The 16,613-nt window shown below is 45.1% G+C and overlaps 1 protein-coding gene across 6 annotated transcripts in view; it reads right to left on the bottom strand.

Annotated features, from left to right (window-relative positions):
• MCTP2 (multiple C2 and transmembrane domain containing 2) overlaps positions 1–16,613 on the bottom strand; it is a 249,464-nt gene that overhangs the window by 34,162 nt on the left and 198,689 nt on the right. For all 6 annotated transcript variants that reach the window (XM_017350418.3, XM_051822987.2, XM_070053489.1 and 3 more), the window contains 2 exons: positions 13,471–13,593; positions 10,262–10,303 (listed from right to left, as the gene is read on the bottom strand). In XM_017350418.3, the coding sequence (XP_017205907.2) occupies positions 10,262–10,303; positions 13,471–13,593 (165 nt within the window). The remainder of the gene's footprint in view (positions 1–10,261; positions 10,304–13,470; positions 13,594–16,613) is intronic.

Genomic DNA, 16,613 nt, shown 5'->3' with positions numbered 1-16,613 from the left:
GAAAACAGGCTGGTGGGAAGAGCCTTGTGGGGAAACAAGCCAAGCCACCGCTGAGGGCAACCTGCATCCCAGAGCACTGGTTTGAGCCCCAGCAATTCTGCTTTCTATCCGCCATCCTGCTAATGCATCCTGGAAAGCAACAGGTGACAGTTCAAGCACCTGAGCCCCTACCATCCACGCGGATGATCTGGATGGAGTTTTGGGCTCCTGGCTGTGGCCTGGCCCAACCCTGGCTGTTGCAGGTATTTGGGGAGTGAGCCAGCAGAGGGACGATTCTTGTTCTCTATCCTCCCTCCCTCCCTCCGCCTCTCAAACAGCTGAAATCACATAAATTTTAAAATAACCACGTGGCCAATGAGACGGTTACATTCCTCCTCTACTTCCTGAGACATGAAGGGGTTAGCTCATCTGAGTTTTACTAGTGATCATCCACAGCTTCCTTTAAGGCTGGAAGTTAGTCCGTCATCCTCTGGCAAGTGGAAGGCAGAGATGTGCTGTTCATGGTTGGTTGTCAGATCTGATGTGGTGCGTGAGAACTCTGCCCCCTACACACACATCTCATGGGCTACCAGGAACAGCCACAGAGAAGCTGAGAGCATAAAAGAAAGCCCTGCACTAATCCCAACTTATTTACTGGCAATATTAAATAATTTAAAATGAGAAAATAAATGAAATTTTCTGGGAAAACAGGGACAAAAGATGAACCTAAGTCAGTTTAACCTAAAATCCATTAGTATAGAAAGAGATCAGTTCTTTCCAGGACATCCTCATGGTTGGAGAGGACAAACAAGTTCCCAGAGTTTCCATCACCTGCGCAGGCTCTCTGCACAAGGCACTTGCTATTCGTGTGTGCCAGGGGCACATCCTTGCAAGGCAGGTATCTTCATGATTAGTTACAAACACCGTCTCTGATCTCTAAAAAGCTTTCATAGCCTTCGGATAACACGGGCTCATCAAGGCTTGCAAGTTCTTAGAATATAAGATGGTATTTATATTTTCTAGATTTATAAAATTTATATAGTTGAAATGCAAAGTCAGACACACACACACAATCTTTCATCCACTGGTTCACTTCCAAATTGGCCACAGTAGCTGGAGCTGGCCTGGTCTGAAGGCAAGAGCTAGGAGCTTCCACGTGGATGTAGGGGCCCAAGTACTTGGGCCATTTTCTGCTGCTTTCCCAGGTGCATTATCAGGGAGCTGGACGAGAAGTAGAGTAGCTGGGACGTGAACTGGCCACCCACATGGGATGCTGGCATCATAGGCCACAGCTTTACCTGCTGTGCCACAATGCCAGTTCCATGTATTCATATTTTCATAGCTTGGATATCCTGTTCACATCTCCAGTAGCCATCAGGTCCTGCTGCACCTCCTTGAGCTGCAGCCTGTGGCCACACACAAGACACAACTGTTCTGACTCTCTCTTAGCACCGGCCACCGAGCTGGGTGTATCACTCGGTGCTGCTTCAGCGCTCGTATGGGAAGATGTCCACATGTAGGGAGAGAGCAGGTGTCAGGTGTGCAACCGTGTCCACAGGGTCCTTTCCGTCCGTGTAGGAAATAAGCATGTGAGAGAGACGCGAGACTTACAAATCCAGAGTGACTGTCTATCTGTGCTCTGGGGTTTTCGGAAGCCTCTTCCTGAGGACCGGTCCATGCTGACTGTGCCTCCCTCTCACGGTTGGCATCACACTTCCGTCCTTCCAGCTGTCCTAGCAGCAAATGCTCTTTTCACCCTCAGCACTGAAAAAACTTTTTTTAAAGAAGCGGCTCTTGATTGCATTGGCTTTTTCTCTTTACCTACCAATATGCCAAAGGCTATATCTCATATTATTAGTTATTACCATTTCCATTTACATGAGACTGAGGTCCAGAGAGGTTAAGGGATGTTTAAGGCAGGCTTTGACTGCAGGAGAAATGGGCTCAGCTCTGGTGTTGATCTCTACTAGCTATATGTGAGTCTCAGTTTCACTATCTGAGAAATGGAGACCATAATCCTTACCCTGACCAGAGTGCTGGGAGAATTAAACACATCTGTATATGGGAAGTACTTGGAATACACTCGGCGTCTCATGCTTATAACTCCCCTGCCATCAAGAAGGCAGAGAGACGAAAGACAGAACCACCTTTTGTCTAGTTCAAAGAATCCTAGGTGTTTTTGAGCTTCAAGAGAAATGATCTTCCAGGACAAGTCTACTCACGTTGCCCCGAGTCGCAGGAAAGATCATCTGGCAGCTCAGCCTGCATCATGCTGGCTTTATTTACACGTTTCAGATGGAACCAGGGGATGTGGCGATGACACTCTTTAGCAAGCACAACATCGCCTCTGCTGCCACGACCAAGTCGCCCAGCAGAGTAACAGGGATTCATTCAGAAAGACAGCACTCCTGCCACACGCGATTGGGCTCACTCCTTCCAATTTGTAGGAGGAAATGTGTCGTAACGACAGCGATGGCCATTAGCGTGATTAAACAAGTGAACAGGACCACTGTGGCCAAACACAAAGTTTTAGACTTCTATTTTTGGCAAAGATGAGACATCACTTCTCATCACAAAACTGCAGGGCCCTAAGTAGAAGCCCCAGGATTCTGGACTTCCTCTGTGAGCAAGCTTCACCAAACAATGGAAGAGATGAAAACATGGGACTTCTCAACCCCAGAATTCAAGTGTTTCAGAGCTCCTTGGTTTTCTATACGTTGTACAGAAAGAGTGGCACTCATTGTCAGAAAAATGCGCAACTCTAATTCTGTAATCAAAAATGTGTATAATATACAGATGAATACAGGATCCCGATACTATTCAGTGCCCACTTGTTTACAAAATCTCAAAAGGACTGAGTTCTAAGTCGCTAACCAATTGAATTAATAACTAAGAAGCCTGCGTAGTGACATAGCCGTTTTTTCTCAAAATATAGATATAACCAAATAAACAAAGCAGAAGGCAAATCTTCACTTCCTGAGGCTGTTGCCCGCCCGTGTCTCCAGTGGGTTTGGCACTGTAGGTGCAGCAAACTAGCTCGGGGCCTCTGGGACAGAACTAACACATCAAAATTAATCGACAACTGAGAATTAATTATACAGTCAGTGTGTAACTTTCCACCTTCCCTGCTTGTTCTGATGTAGAAAACCTCTCCGTTGTTCTCTGTTAACCACCTAAGCAAAGCCAGAGAGCTATTCCTGAAAGCTGACCATGTCAAGATAAGTCCTTCTGGCTGAAAATGGAGCAGTTTGTCACAGCACATGTCGGATTAGCACAATGGATGGATGCAACACCTTCATCTCAAAAGCCCCCCAGTAATTTCACCCTCCTAAAGAGGTCCCAATAAAACACAGTAGGGGCTGGCGCCGCGGCTCACTAGGCTAATCCTCTGCCTTGCGGCGCCGGCACACTGGGTTCTAGTACCGGTCGGGGTGCCGGATTCTGTCCCGGTTGCCCCTCTTCCAGGCCAGCTCTCTGCTGTGGCCAGGGAGTGCAGTGGAGGATGGCCCAAGTGCTTGGGCCCTGCACCCCATGGGAGACCAGGAGAAGCACCTGGCTCCTGCCATCGGATCAGCGCGGTGCGCCAGCTGCAGCCAAAGGAAGACCTTTCTCTCTGTCTCTCACTGTCCACTCTGTAAAAAAAAAAAACAAAACACACACACACACACACAATAGGAATATGTGTGGTCTTTCCTCCCATTGAATATTAAAAGTCTACAATTTGAAAACCTAAAGAATTATACATGACAGAAATAGACTGCATGGCATTCAGTACAAAAATCCGCTCAGCATCTATCACCACAGAATGAGGTGTAATATTTCTGTGTTACGAGATTAAAAATTGTTCTTTGAGAAACTTGACTTACTGCACGGGGAGCTGCCTTTAGGACTTCACTGCACAAGGTGTGCCCTGGGCATCTCGGCACTGACACACACACAGAGTCAGCTCCATGGTGCATGGAGGTAAACGGGGGAGGGAGAGTTCTTTGGGAAATGAATATAAAACAGGACGTCTGCATTTTGAATCAATACCATATCTACGTGGTTCGACACTATCTGCTCACTATACAAAGCACTCACACAATGCACTGGTATTCACTTTTTTTTTTTCTTTTTGGTTGCTGCAGAAATCTTATCTGTTATCAAATAGGAAGGTTGCAAAGCGTGAAAAGCAATGAACATCTCAAGGAAGACATTCATAAGACACAACTGACAAATTAGCCACCGGGTAGAAAAAGAATAAATGTTTGGAACTAAGACCTGGCTAGAGAGATTTACTTGAAAGTTGCCGAACCAACTGGCAGAAGCCACGCCCCCACCCACGGAAGAGGGCAGAGGGTTTTCTGTAACTGTAACTACGGTGGATAAACACACAGTGAGCTGCCTTTGCCCATCTAGCCCTGGGCATCCTTTAGTTTTCTTCCAGATGCAATAGTAGGAGAAGATGATAAAATAGGTGATAGAGCAACATGTAACTCTTCTCACCCTACAAGGCAGCTCAAAGGTAAGCTCCCTCACAAGCCTGTCCTCGACAGAGCTCGCGATCTGATGAAAGGAGTGAGAACAGGACACCAGCGCTGTTAGTGCGATCGCTGTGCTCACATCACAAACTCTGCACTCACAGACACTCCGGCTCAGAACAATGGTTACAGCTTGCCGATAATGATGTGGGAAAATGGACCAATAAACAAACGATATGTTTCATTCCTTACAACGTAGAATAGCCAAACTACAAAAGATTTAGGTGAGAAGAACCAGGTTTGAATTTTGCTAATGTTTTGGCAGACAAATCTCAGATACATAACTTCTCTTAATCTGGGTTTTTAAAATGTGTAGGCAGTGAAAATAATTTAAAATGTAATGACTTATATTGAGTACTGAATGAGCTTAAAGATACCAAGCAGCCTGCCAATTGTGAACAAATGTATTTATAAATTATTTAAATAAGTATTACTCAAGATAGTCTTGTTTTAAATTATTTCTTTTGTTTCATTTATTGCATTCTTCAAATGATTATTTCTCCATCGAGGGAAAGTGGTATTTCTAACCTTTTATTAATTATCTTATAAATCATCTGTCAATTACCTTGAAAACTTGTTGGATACTTGGGACTTAATGTGAGCCATAGGAAAATGGAGGATCTTTGCTAGGAAAGACAACAGGGACAGTTCCTATTCTCAGAAAAATCATATGAGGCTGTGATATAATGCCCGATGCATTCTACTTTAGCATGATATAATACTTTCAGATAATGTAAAGTTAAACACCTTGAAACAGTATAGACCACTAAAAAAATCAGAGGCCCTGGTAGTATTCTGCTAGTGCATATTAGGAAATAAGATAATATATTGATAATCACAATATTTGGGAGTAATATTACCAAGCATAACCCTTACCATAAAATCACAATGATATACAAGTACCAGAGATATTACAGAGCCTGGAAAGAGGCAGGGTTCTCTGACAAGTGCTCCAAAAGGCCAATCATATTTCTGAATTACTTCCCGAAGGTACTGAGGTCTAAATTATTTTAAGAGTGGAGGTTTGAATTTTAAGGAAGAAATTTTAGCAACCTGATGAGTTAAAAGGACTACAGGAAATTTAAAAATCAACCTCTTCTCATTCAAGCATGCATAACTGACAAGAATTGGCTGGGAGGGCTGGCGTTGTGGCATAGTGGGTAAAGCCACTCCCTGCGATACCAGCATCCCATAGGGGCATAGGTTCAAGTCCTGGCTATTCCACTTCCAATCCAGCTCCCTACTACTGTGCCTGAGAAAAGCATCAGAAGATATCCTAAGTCCTTGGACCCCTGTAGCTACATGGAAAACCCGGAAGAAGCTCCTGGCCTGGCTAGTGCGTGCTGTGCCCTGGCGTTTGCTGCCATTTGGGGAGTGAACCAGTTGATGCAAGATCTCTCTCTGTCTCTGCTTCCAACTCTTTTAAAATAAATAAATCTTAAAAAAATAAAGAATTGTCCGGAATGCACTTAATCTTAAAGTCTTATCAGTAAGATGGTATGGTAGAAATGTTAGTAACATAAGACTTGAGCACTTAAAAATGTATATAAATCAAAATAAAAGGACTTAAATCAGAATAACCATTTACTTTATTCCCCTGGAAATTATCCATAAATAGGTCTTCCACAGTATGTCCTGTGTGTAGGATGTACTTGTGTATGCCCTGGAAGGGTATGTGTACATGGGGGTATGTGTATGTGGACTATTAAAGATTACTCTGGGTTTTAATCTCCTTAACAACAGCACACTATAGTATTCAAGTAGTGCTGCTCATGCAACCCCTGTACTGTATCTTGGCCATTCTTAAGCGCAAAGGAATAAGCGAACCTGCTCTGGGAGAAGATGAGACTCTCCTGAACACAGTGCCACAGATCCCCCCCCTCCTCCCCCCTCCCCCCTCTCCCTCTCCCCCTCTCTCCCTCCCTCCCTCTCCCTCCCTCCCTCTCCCTCTCTCCCTCCCTCTCCCCTCTCCCCCCCCTCTTTCCCTCCCTCTCCTTCCCTCTCTCTCCCTCCCTCCCTCTCTCTCCCCTCTCCCCCCCCTCTCTTTCCCTCCCTCTCCTTCCCTCTCTCTCCCTCCCTCTCCCCCTCTGGAACCCGGAAGCACAGGGATTGAGGGACAGTGAATGGAACCACCTCATCCAAAGGACCCTGCCGCTATTTCTTCTCTACAAAGACCCTGCCTGGGTAATGATGATGGGATTAATCAGCCTGGTGGAAGGAAAATCATTCTGGGTACTGAGACTGACAGTTTCAAATGTACTACATCTTCATGATGACATCCTAATCTGTGAAAATAGAATATAGATCTAGTACTCATTTGCATCCTCTCATCAGAGAGTGTACCTCTATCAGCAAAGATGCACTCGAATCTCCTAAAACAGAAATACCTGAATCTCTTTCTAATCCCTGACTGGTGTGAAGGGGAGATTTTCTTTCTTCATAAACACCAGCAGGTAATTCTGACCTCATGGATGGTCCTCAGAGCTCAGACCATTCAAGTCCTATTTCTGACAGTCTGGTTGTAAACAGTACAACCTACAATGATGGCAACAGAGTACAGCTTCTTTCTTAGACAATAAGCTGGGCATTCTGCCCTTTTATTACATGCCCTTATGACTCCCTCCTCCTGGTGTTAATAGTAAACGCTTAAATATTCTGTGTAGGCAATTGTTGAGGTGGAAAAAGAAAGGAACTCTAATGCAAGTATCCATACCTTCAGCAATGAAAACAAGATATTATTGTCTGGTGCGACCTTTCCTAAGTACGGGATACAGCATTTTACACAATAGTTTCTTGGTTCATGCTTCAATTACTGACCTTTACTGTGCAGAAAATTAATGCAATTTTCATTGTAATCCATCCGTACAAATAAGGTCTACACGGAAGGATTCCACCTATGGAATCTAATACAAATAGGAAATGTCAACTGATTACCGTTCGCTGAACTTCGCCATTATCTGTTTGTTCTGGGGTCCCTAGCAAACCATACTTGTAAGAAGCAATTTCTAACGTGTGCCATCAGGTATAAGAAAGAAGGATTTCCTCTCTTCCAAGTTGAATCTATATATTTCATTTCTTAAAAAGCCAAAAAACTAGTTACCTGAAAGCCCTATGTTACCAATGAATGCCCACAGAAGAAAAGAAGACACAATTGTGAAGTCTAATCTGGTTTTTAACACAGATTACATCCAGGACTTCTCACATGGAGAAGGAACAAGAGGCCGCAGTGGTGTCATTTTACAGCCATCTCTGTTCCAGACAAGAAATTATGACAGACCCCAGACTAGCCCTGGTCTGCATGGGAGAGGCAGACAGACGATGGGGATGCGCCTGTCTCCTGCGGAAGCTGTGCCAGGGCACGGGGGCAGGCTTGCATCCCCCGCCACTGCCTGTGATGGTATTCAGTGGGAAGCCGTCCTGACAATAAAAGAGTGTCACTTCCAAGATGGATCGCTGGGTTATAAAGCAGCTTCTCCCCTTTCCTGGTTCTGCACAAAACGACTGTGTGTTTATAATCTGTAAGCAACGCGTCTCTTTCTGGGTGTGTTACACTTCCCAGAAGCATTGTCTGCCATGTCTAACACACAACAGAAGCCGGAGTCTCCGTGGATAAGACCTCCCGACAGCCCTCTATGGCAGGGGTCCCCTGTCACTGTGTGTCTAAGTCTATGCCGAGTGCATCTCAGGGCAAGGGGCTCCTACACATGAAGAAATGCTGCGTTGTAAGACAGGGTGCCTTTTAAAAGAGCCAAAGGGAAAATGGACTTAACAGACATTAATTTGGTGCACACTCTTTGAAATCCATGCATAAATTTTTCACATTATTAATTTCCCAAAACTTTTTGAAGACCCCCTCCCACAGATGTGGATGTGGAGTTGTGGAGTCTCAACACCGAAAACTCCTCCTTTGGTTCACAGACCTCCTAGAGCAGAGAGAGTAGACACAGACAAAGACTGAGAAATCGGTCCGTCTTCCCAGCCACAGATGCACTTGTTTAGTAGAGGAGGTATAATAAAAGTCACAATTTCATTTTAGAGGATTTCCTCTATCAGATTTCATCAGAACATCAAACTGAAGGAGCAAAACCACCATGGTTGTGCTTTGGCTGTGAAGGCGGCTCCACTGAAATACGATGATAAGAACATCTCATGAATGAGACTGCCCTGAAGGGCATGAGGGGAGCCCTGGCGCCTGCCCTCAACAGGGACAGAGTGGCACAGATGTTGTGTGCAGGACTACTCCAGAATGAACGCCTCAGACCCCAGACTCACCCCTGTGTCTGCTGCAAACACTTTCCTTAGTGCTTTGCTCACAGCCTAAATGGCCCTGGGTTACCGGACACGTGGAGGAGCTGGGAGGTGGTGGCTGGAGATGCCATCAGAGCCTGCACCACCCTCCCAACCTGGCCCACTGCATCTCTTCCATTGGTCTGCTTCTGAATCCTAATAAACAAATGTAAGTAAATGCTCCCCTGGGTTTTCTGAACCACTCTACCAAAGCATCAAACCCACTGAGTGGGCTGCAGGAGTCCCCGGGTTATTCCTGTTCAATCAGAAGAGAAAGAAGCCCAGACCTGCAATCGGGTCCTCGTAGAGATTAAAAATAATGACAAAAGCACTTGTGATTTTCTTTGGTAAACCACCCCATCGTGTACTTTAGCGTGGCTGTGCCTATTAATATTCAATAACTTCATCCTTCATAAATTACTAATATCAATTCATCAAGAATCTTGTGCCTCTTTGACCTCTATTCTGAAAAAGGTTTATTCCCCTGTTAAAAATATTAGACTTTATTATATTATTTTTCTATTAATGATCATCTTAGCACAACAAATAAGATTTATTTTGTAATCCACCCCATTTGCTCCAAATGGGCAAAACCATCTGGTCCACTCAATTAATTTTAAGGCTCTAGGTGCCACGGAGCCAGTGTCTTTGAATTAATTTATCTTCTATGGGCACTTACAGTAGATACTTATGCTTAAGGTTTGCCCTCTTGCTATTTCTCCTCCCACAAGCCCCTTTTATGCCACATCCTGCCCCCATGCCCACACCTTTTAGGGGCTGGAAGTCCACTAAGCTGGAAGCAACTAATTTGGCATTTCGCTTTATTCATTTTATTCCAGAAGGTTTGTCTGAAAGTGTAATGACAACAAAAGCAGCAGATTTGAGAGATTCTCCCAAGAGAAGAAAAGGGACAGATGTACAGAGACATATAGCTGAGCACTCTGCCAGCAACAGCTGGGAAAGTGACAGGCTCGGAAGTGGGGGACCACCCCACAGAGCGCACACGGGAACCTAGAGCAGCAGCAATTTCACTCGATTTACTTTTGACTTCCAGGCTTCCTTTCATCTACAAAGAGGAAGGCTGATCTTGGCCAGTGCCCAGCGGAAGACCCCCTACAGGGATGCCTTTCAAAACATTCCAGTTACTCACTTACGTGTTGCCCCTTCAGCCTCGTTTTTAAAACCTTTGAAAGGGCCAAAGCATCATACTGTATCCTGTGAAGATGTAAAATTACTGTCAATTAAAAAATACCCACGTAAAGTAGGAAAGGCAAGTGCTACTACGATTATCTGCAAAGAGGCAAGCTGATATTAGAACAGTGCCATTTTAAGTAAACACTGTTTTAACTGAAAAATACACTGTTGCTATGCTGCTCACTCTTACAGTAAGAGCAAAAAGAGAGAGGAGACCCCCCAGGAGGGCACTGCTGCCCACACTAACGCTGTTTCCTTCACCCTGTCCTGCGCGAACTCACCTTGTCATCTTCATCCTCCTCATCCTCCAGGTCTGGGGTCTCCTGAAAGGAAACCCCACAGTGTTTTAGTAAAACATCAACCACAGTTGCCAAATGCCAGTGAAACTCACCCACGTTTGTAAGACTTTCTACAGAATGTAAGCATGCGTATTGTTAACGTTCATTATAACCTGTCGAGAAACCACACTTCCGAAGTTCAGAGACCCCACCCCGTGGCAAGTCTGTAAACACCACGCACACTCTGCACGGTGCTGCTGACTGTAAACAAAGCTCGTGGGCAAGTGCCCTTTGAAGGCAGGTGGTTTTCCCGGCGCACTGCGGAGATGCACTGTGTAAACAGTTTTGTTCTCGTTCTGACAAACGAAGCACTACGTCTGTTAAGGCTGACGACACCGTGCAACGCCTGTGCTCAGCTCGTTGTGAGAATGACTGCTCTTTCCCTTTGGGGCCATTACCAAAACATCAGACGAGAGAAAATGCATTTGTCCGAGTAGAATCGATCTGGAGAGTGAGTTCCAGGTTTCTACGTGCAAGTATTGTTTTCCTTGGCTCTGAGGGTGCCAGCAGGCAGGTGCAGGAAGGAAATCCCAGGCTCTGACCTGAACGTCAAGGTGCCTGGCATTAGCTGAGGGGCTGAGGTGCCTGCAGAGCCGCTAATAGGTTTGGTCAGATTAAATTAGAAAGCTTGGCTATTTGATAGGCAAATTTTAATCATGTTTCAAAACTCACCCAGGTTAACGCACAATCCAAGGGCTTCGGTAGCTCAGAAAGAGCACCCAGCCTTAGAAAACCAGGGTCTATTTTCAGCCAGGACTCCTCCCTTTCTGCTTGACCTTCCCAAGGTCAGGCATGCTGTTTACTACTGCTCCAACAGTAAGAAAAAATTGTCAATATGATGCTCTTAAAAGAGTAATTCAGACGCATCCAGAGAGTACTCCGCTCTACGCCATAAAACCCCCAAGCAATCATCAAGACACTTCTCCCGGGCTGGTGGAGCCTTAGCTCCCAGAATTCTCACGAGCATCAACTAGCACTTTTATGACACTCAGTGACCCTCCAGGGAAGGAACCTATTCACCACTGGCAGCGGGCACGGCTCATGAAAACCAATAGACAAATAGCAACAGAATGAAAGTAGGTTACGGCAGAAAATACACTGTAATTATGAGGTAGAAGTCTTCAGAATGAGACACGGCTCCACACTGCTGTGCTCTGTGACTCCAGGCAAAGCATTTTGCCACTCTGAGCCTTACTTAACCAAGCATAAAATGAGAATAGTGCTCGCACTGTCAGTCACGGTGCCAAGATCAAATTAGCGAACGGATTGAGTGTGTCAATAAATTAAAAGGCTTTACACACACACATGCACATTTATATACAGATACACATAACTGTGTATACATACACACAAATGTACTATACATGCTGTAAACATATATAGTGGGAAAAAATTTGTAAAAATGTTAGTTGACTGTGTTATAATTATTTAGCAGGAAAAATTCCTTCATCTAGCTCTCCATGTAATGTTTTTCTTAAATTAACCTAAACTTTAAATCCATTCACTTCTATTGCTATATACTATGCATATTGTATTAAGTGATCAAACAAAATAGAATCTGGAAGTTGCTTAAGGTTTAATCTCCTGTTAACACTTGCTTTTTTAAAACTTCTCGTGTCCTAAAGAATATCATAAGCATCCATCAAAAATCTGTCTCAAAGATGTCTCTTTGGGGCCAACGCTGTGGCATAGTAGGCTAAGCCTCTGCCTGTGGCACTGGCATCCCATGTGGGCACTGGTTCTAGTCTCGGCTGCTCCTCTTCTGATCCCACTCTCTGCAATGGCTTGGGAAAGCAGTGGAAGATGGTCCGACTTGGGCCCCTGCACCCACGTGGGAGACCCAGAAGAAGCTCCTGGCTTCAGATCTGCCCAGCTCTGGCCATTGTGGCCATTTGGGAAGTGAAACAGCATATGAAAGACCTTTTTCTCTGTCTCTCCCTCTTTTTTTTTCTATAACTGTACCTCTCAAATAAATAAATAAAACATTTCTAAAACAAAGGATGTCTTTTTTCCTTTAAAGGAGAAGATTAAGAAAAACAGGCAACAGTGGTCCCCATTCAACTTCTGGGAAACCCCATATGCAGATGATGAACTTTCTAGAAAGGAAATGATTAGGTCTAAAACTTAGAGTTTAAAAAAAAAGATTTATTTATTTGAATGGAGTGACAGAGAGAGATCATCCATTCAGCTGTTAATTCCCCAAATGGCTACAATGGCTGGGGCTAGGCCAGACAGAAGCCAGGAGTTAAGAACACCATCTGGGTCTCCGTGGGTGGAGGGGCCCAGGAAATTGGGCCAACTTACACTGCTCTCACAGGCATGTTAGCAGGGAGCTGGGTCAGAAGTGGAGCAGCCAGGATTCGAACCAGTGCCTTCCAGGGATGCTGGCCTTGCAGGCATCAACTTACCCTGCTGTGCCACAACATTGGCCCCGAGACCAGAGTGTTTTTGCTTTTGGTTAAACACTTGGTTATTTGATCTAGAATACAAACGTTACATCATAAACAAACATATACATTTGAGTTCCTGCCTATCAGGTGCAGGGAACAATCCCCTGGGCTGGGATGAGGGGTGGTGCAGGACAAGAAGGAAGAGAAGGGGGTGCCGGGGGCACCTGGGAAGGCACTGTGCCTGTGATTCCTCCAGTGTCACAGGGAGGGTGAGAATGGAGGGGACTGTGCCCACCCACTCTGATGGCCACGGGGATGAGCAAGCCCTGAGAATATTCTGGGCCATTAGGCCAGGGGAGATCATGGTGTCCATGTGGCAAGGACTAAGCCAGGCCCCCAACCCCACCCCAGTGAGTGCACTGTCTGCTTTACAGGGGTCAGCAGGCCATCAGAGGGTTTTCCCTCAAGGTGGAGAAGGCTGCTCACAGCGACCTCACAGAGAAGCAGATGGCATGTTGCGGGCTGCCAACAGGGACACGATGGCCAAGAACCCCAGGGCTCCCCACATGATAAGGGTCCAGGCCAGGACCCAGGAACACAAGATGCCACTGGATGTGAGCCCTTGGCTGCAAGTCCGGTGCAGGTGCTGCCGCGCCTGTCTCCAGCGAGGTGGACTTGGGACTAGATCTCAGAGTGCTTCCTGGGCATCACCGCCAACAGGTTTTCCACCAGTGAGACCCAGTGCTGGGGCCCCCTGCTTACCTGGCTCTCCTGGATGCTGCTGACTCGGCCTTTCATGGGTCTCAGGAAGTTGTAGACAAACAGCAGCAGCAAAGCCAAGGGGATCATGTACAGCTCGAAGTTCCAGACGGTGACCAAAAACACCTGGGGGCAGACAAACAGGACCGCATCACTGTCTGCTAACACAGTGCTGGAGCAGTCCTGGATTCCAGCTCACTGAACAAGGCCCAAGAACAGTCCCCAGTAGGAAACAGAAGCACACACAGAGAGGGAGGAACAGAGGATGAAGAAGTGAAAGGGAGAGGGATAGAGGGGGAGGGAGGGAGAGGGAAAGAGGACAGAGGGAGACAGACTGAGATATGACAGAGAGATTCTAATTAATTTGCTTTTGGAACTGCTGGCACAAAGAGAAGACGGAATAGAATGACAGATTGTTTTGTTACCCTTTGGAATAGACTCCAACAGCAGCCTCATTCCTTAGGCTATCAATTCTAGTTTTTCTACTCATAGATTTTACTGTTCCAGACTTTAGGCAAAGCGAGTACTTCCACAACCTACTGCTTGCCATGCTGCCATCCCGTATCAGAGCACCAGTTTAAGTCTCAGCTGCTCTGCTTCTGATCCAGCTCCCTGCTAATGTGCCTGGAGAGGCAGCAGGTGATGAGCCCTGCCACCATATGAGAGGCCCAGATGGAGTTCCTGGCTCCTGTTCAACCTGGCCAAGCACTGGCTATTGTGGCCATTTTGGGGAGTAAACCAAGGGATGAAAGATCACTCCAGCTCTCTCTCCTCTCTCTGCCTTTCAAATAAAGAAATCTTACCCAAAAAAAAGGAATTTAGGTAAAGCTGTATGGAAAATACCAAGGTCACAAATTTTGCTAATAGTGCGGTTTATCCAAACTGTTAGAGAGTACTGACTATTTAAATTGGTTGCCAGTGTTTTAAAAATGTAGATTTTTAGATAAATTCATTAGTTTTAAATCTCTTTAAAAATACTAAAATTTTGGGGGCTGACATTGGTGGTGTAACAGGTAAAACTGCCACCTGCAACACTGGCCGCCTTTATGGGCAAGGGTTTGTGTCCTGGCTGCTCCACTTCCGATCCAGCTCCCTGTTAATGGCCTGAGAAAAGCAGTGGAAAGTGGCTCAAGTGTTTGTGCCCTGCCACTCAAGTGAGAAACCTAAATGAAGCGTGTGGCCTCTGTCTCAGAATGGCCCAGCCCTGGCCATTGTGGCCATCTTGGGAGGGAACCAGTGGTTGGAAGCTCACTCCCTCCCCCTGCTACTGTAACTCTTCCAATAAACAAACCTTTTAAAAATATATTAAAATGTACCATTTTTGAGACTCTATGGCCATAAGGAAATGATCAGCTAGCACTGTCTACTTCAGACAAGGTGAGTGCACATGACCACTGGCGGATGCTGGAGACTCGAATGCAAATGAGAGGCTGGCTCTGTCTCCAAGAAGCACGCTGACTGGTGCAAACACTAGCACCTGATAATCAGTCTATGAGACACAATGGAAATCTTGGGCAAAGTACTTCAAAACTGAGCCTCACTTTCTCTGTGAACCTGCAAGTAGTCTAGAAGATAAAATTAGCTAATCTGCAGTTATCATCTGCCTGCTCTTAGGCTAAAAACAGTCACTGTTTTATCAGCTTAGAAGAGAAAAATTGTTTCATCTGAAATATTGGATATTCCTATCCAGAAGCAATGTCAATTCTTAGTAAGTATATTTTCTAACATTTTATGTATTTATTTTCCTTTATTAGAAAGTCAGAGTTACAGGAAGGGGAGAGAGAGGGCTAGAAGAGAAGAGGGGGCAAGAGAGAACTTTTCATCTGCTGGTTCATGCCCCCGAATATCTGCACCAACCAGGGCCAACCCAGGCCCCAGGACAAAGCCAGGAGCACAGAAGTCCATCCAGTTCTCCTAGGTGGACGGCAGGAATCTAAGGACTTGAGCCATCATCTCATGGGGACTCCAAAAATGCCCGTTGCAGGAAGGAAATGGCCTGACTGGACCCAACACTTTGCTATTTGATGCAGGTACCCCAAGGGACAGCCCAATCCTCTACGCCATAACACCAGCGCCTCGAAGGTTTTAAAATTTCCTTTTTGTAGCTATTACACAATTTGTGCTTATTTTTTTTCTCCAAAGCTATTGTAAATGAGATAATTTCTTCCATTATGTTTTTCAAACTGGTCATTACCTACAAAGATAAACATACTTCAAGACGTTCTTGGAAACTGAAATTAAAAATAAGTGTAATTTGATACAAAAACTTCAAAATCCATGCACAGTTATTTCACAATATGCATTTTCCACAAACTTTCTGAAGACCCTTTCCAAGCTGATAATTTGTACAGATTAGATTTTCAAAAGAACAAACCACAATGAATTTGTTTATTGTTTCAAATAGTTTTTTTATTTAATTATTCAGGAGTTTCTAAGAATATAGTCAGAATATAATCTACAGGTAAGGAGTCTTTCCTAATTCTCCTTTTCTAATTTTTGCAACTCAGTTTCTCGTCCCGATTTCATTGCTCCTGGGAAACAAGGTCAGACAACATCACTGAGAGGGACAACTGACTCACTCCCGACTTACAAGAAGTCACGTCCAGCATCCCATTTTCTACCAGCGGCATGAGGTTGGTTTCTAGTTTGAGCAAGACAAATTCCATCACATGAGGAATATACTCCCACACACACCAATTTTAACACTAGAAAATTCACATTTATGTGTCCATTTTTATATCCTTCAACTACTTCACAAAACCCTGTAGTATCTGCTACAAAGCGGACAAAAATAGTTTTTCTTTATAATTAATTTATCTATATAAGGGGAACAAATTAAACAGATTTCACATATTTCAAAAACACTGTTTTGGGGTAGGCACACGTGGTGAAGTAGGCTAAGCCTCCACCGGCAGTGCCCATATGGGCACTGGTTCAAGTCCTGGCTGCTCCTCTTCTAAGCCAGTTCTCTGCTATGGCCTGGGAAAACAGCAGAAGATGGCCCAGGTGCTTGGGCTCCTGAACCCACATGGGAAGCCCAGTGGAAGTCCTGGCTCCTGGCTTCAGATCAGCCCAGCTCCAGCCATTGCAGCCATTTGGGAAGTAAACCAGCAGATGGAAGGCCTATTTGTCTGTCTACCTGTCTG

This window comes from Oryctolagus cuniculus, chromosome 12, assembly GCF_964237555.1.
Source record: "Oryctolagus cuniculus chromosome 12, mOryCun1.1, whole genome shotgun sequence".
Taxonomy (NCBI): domain Eukaryota; kingdom Metazoa; phylum Chordata; class Mammalia; order Lagomorpha; family Leporidae; genus Oryctolagus; species Oryctolagus cuniculus.
This window is presented reverse-complemented; position numbering and strand designations above follow the sequence as displayed.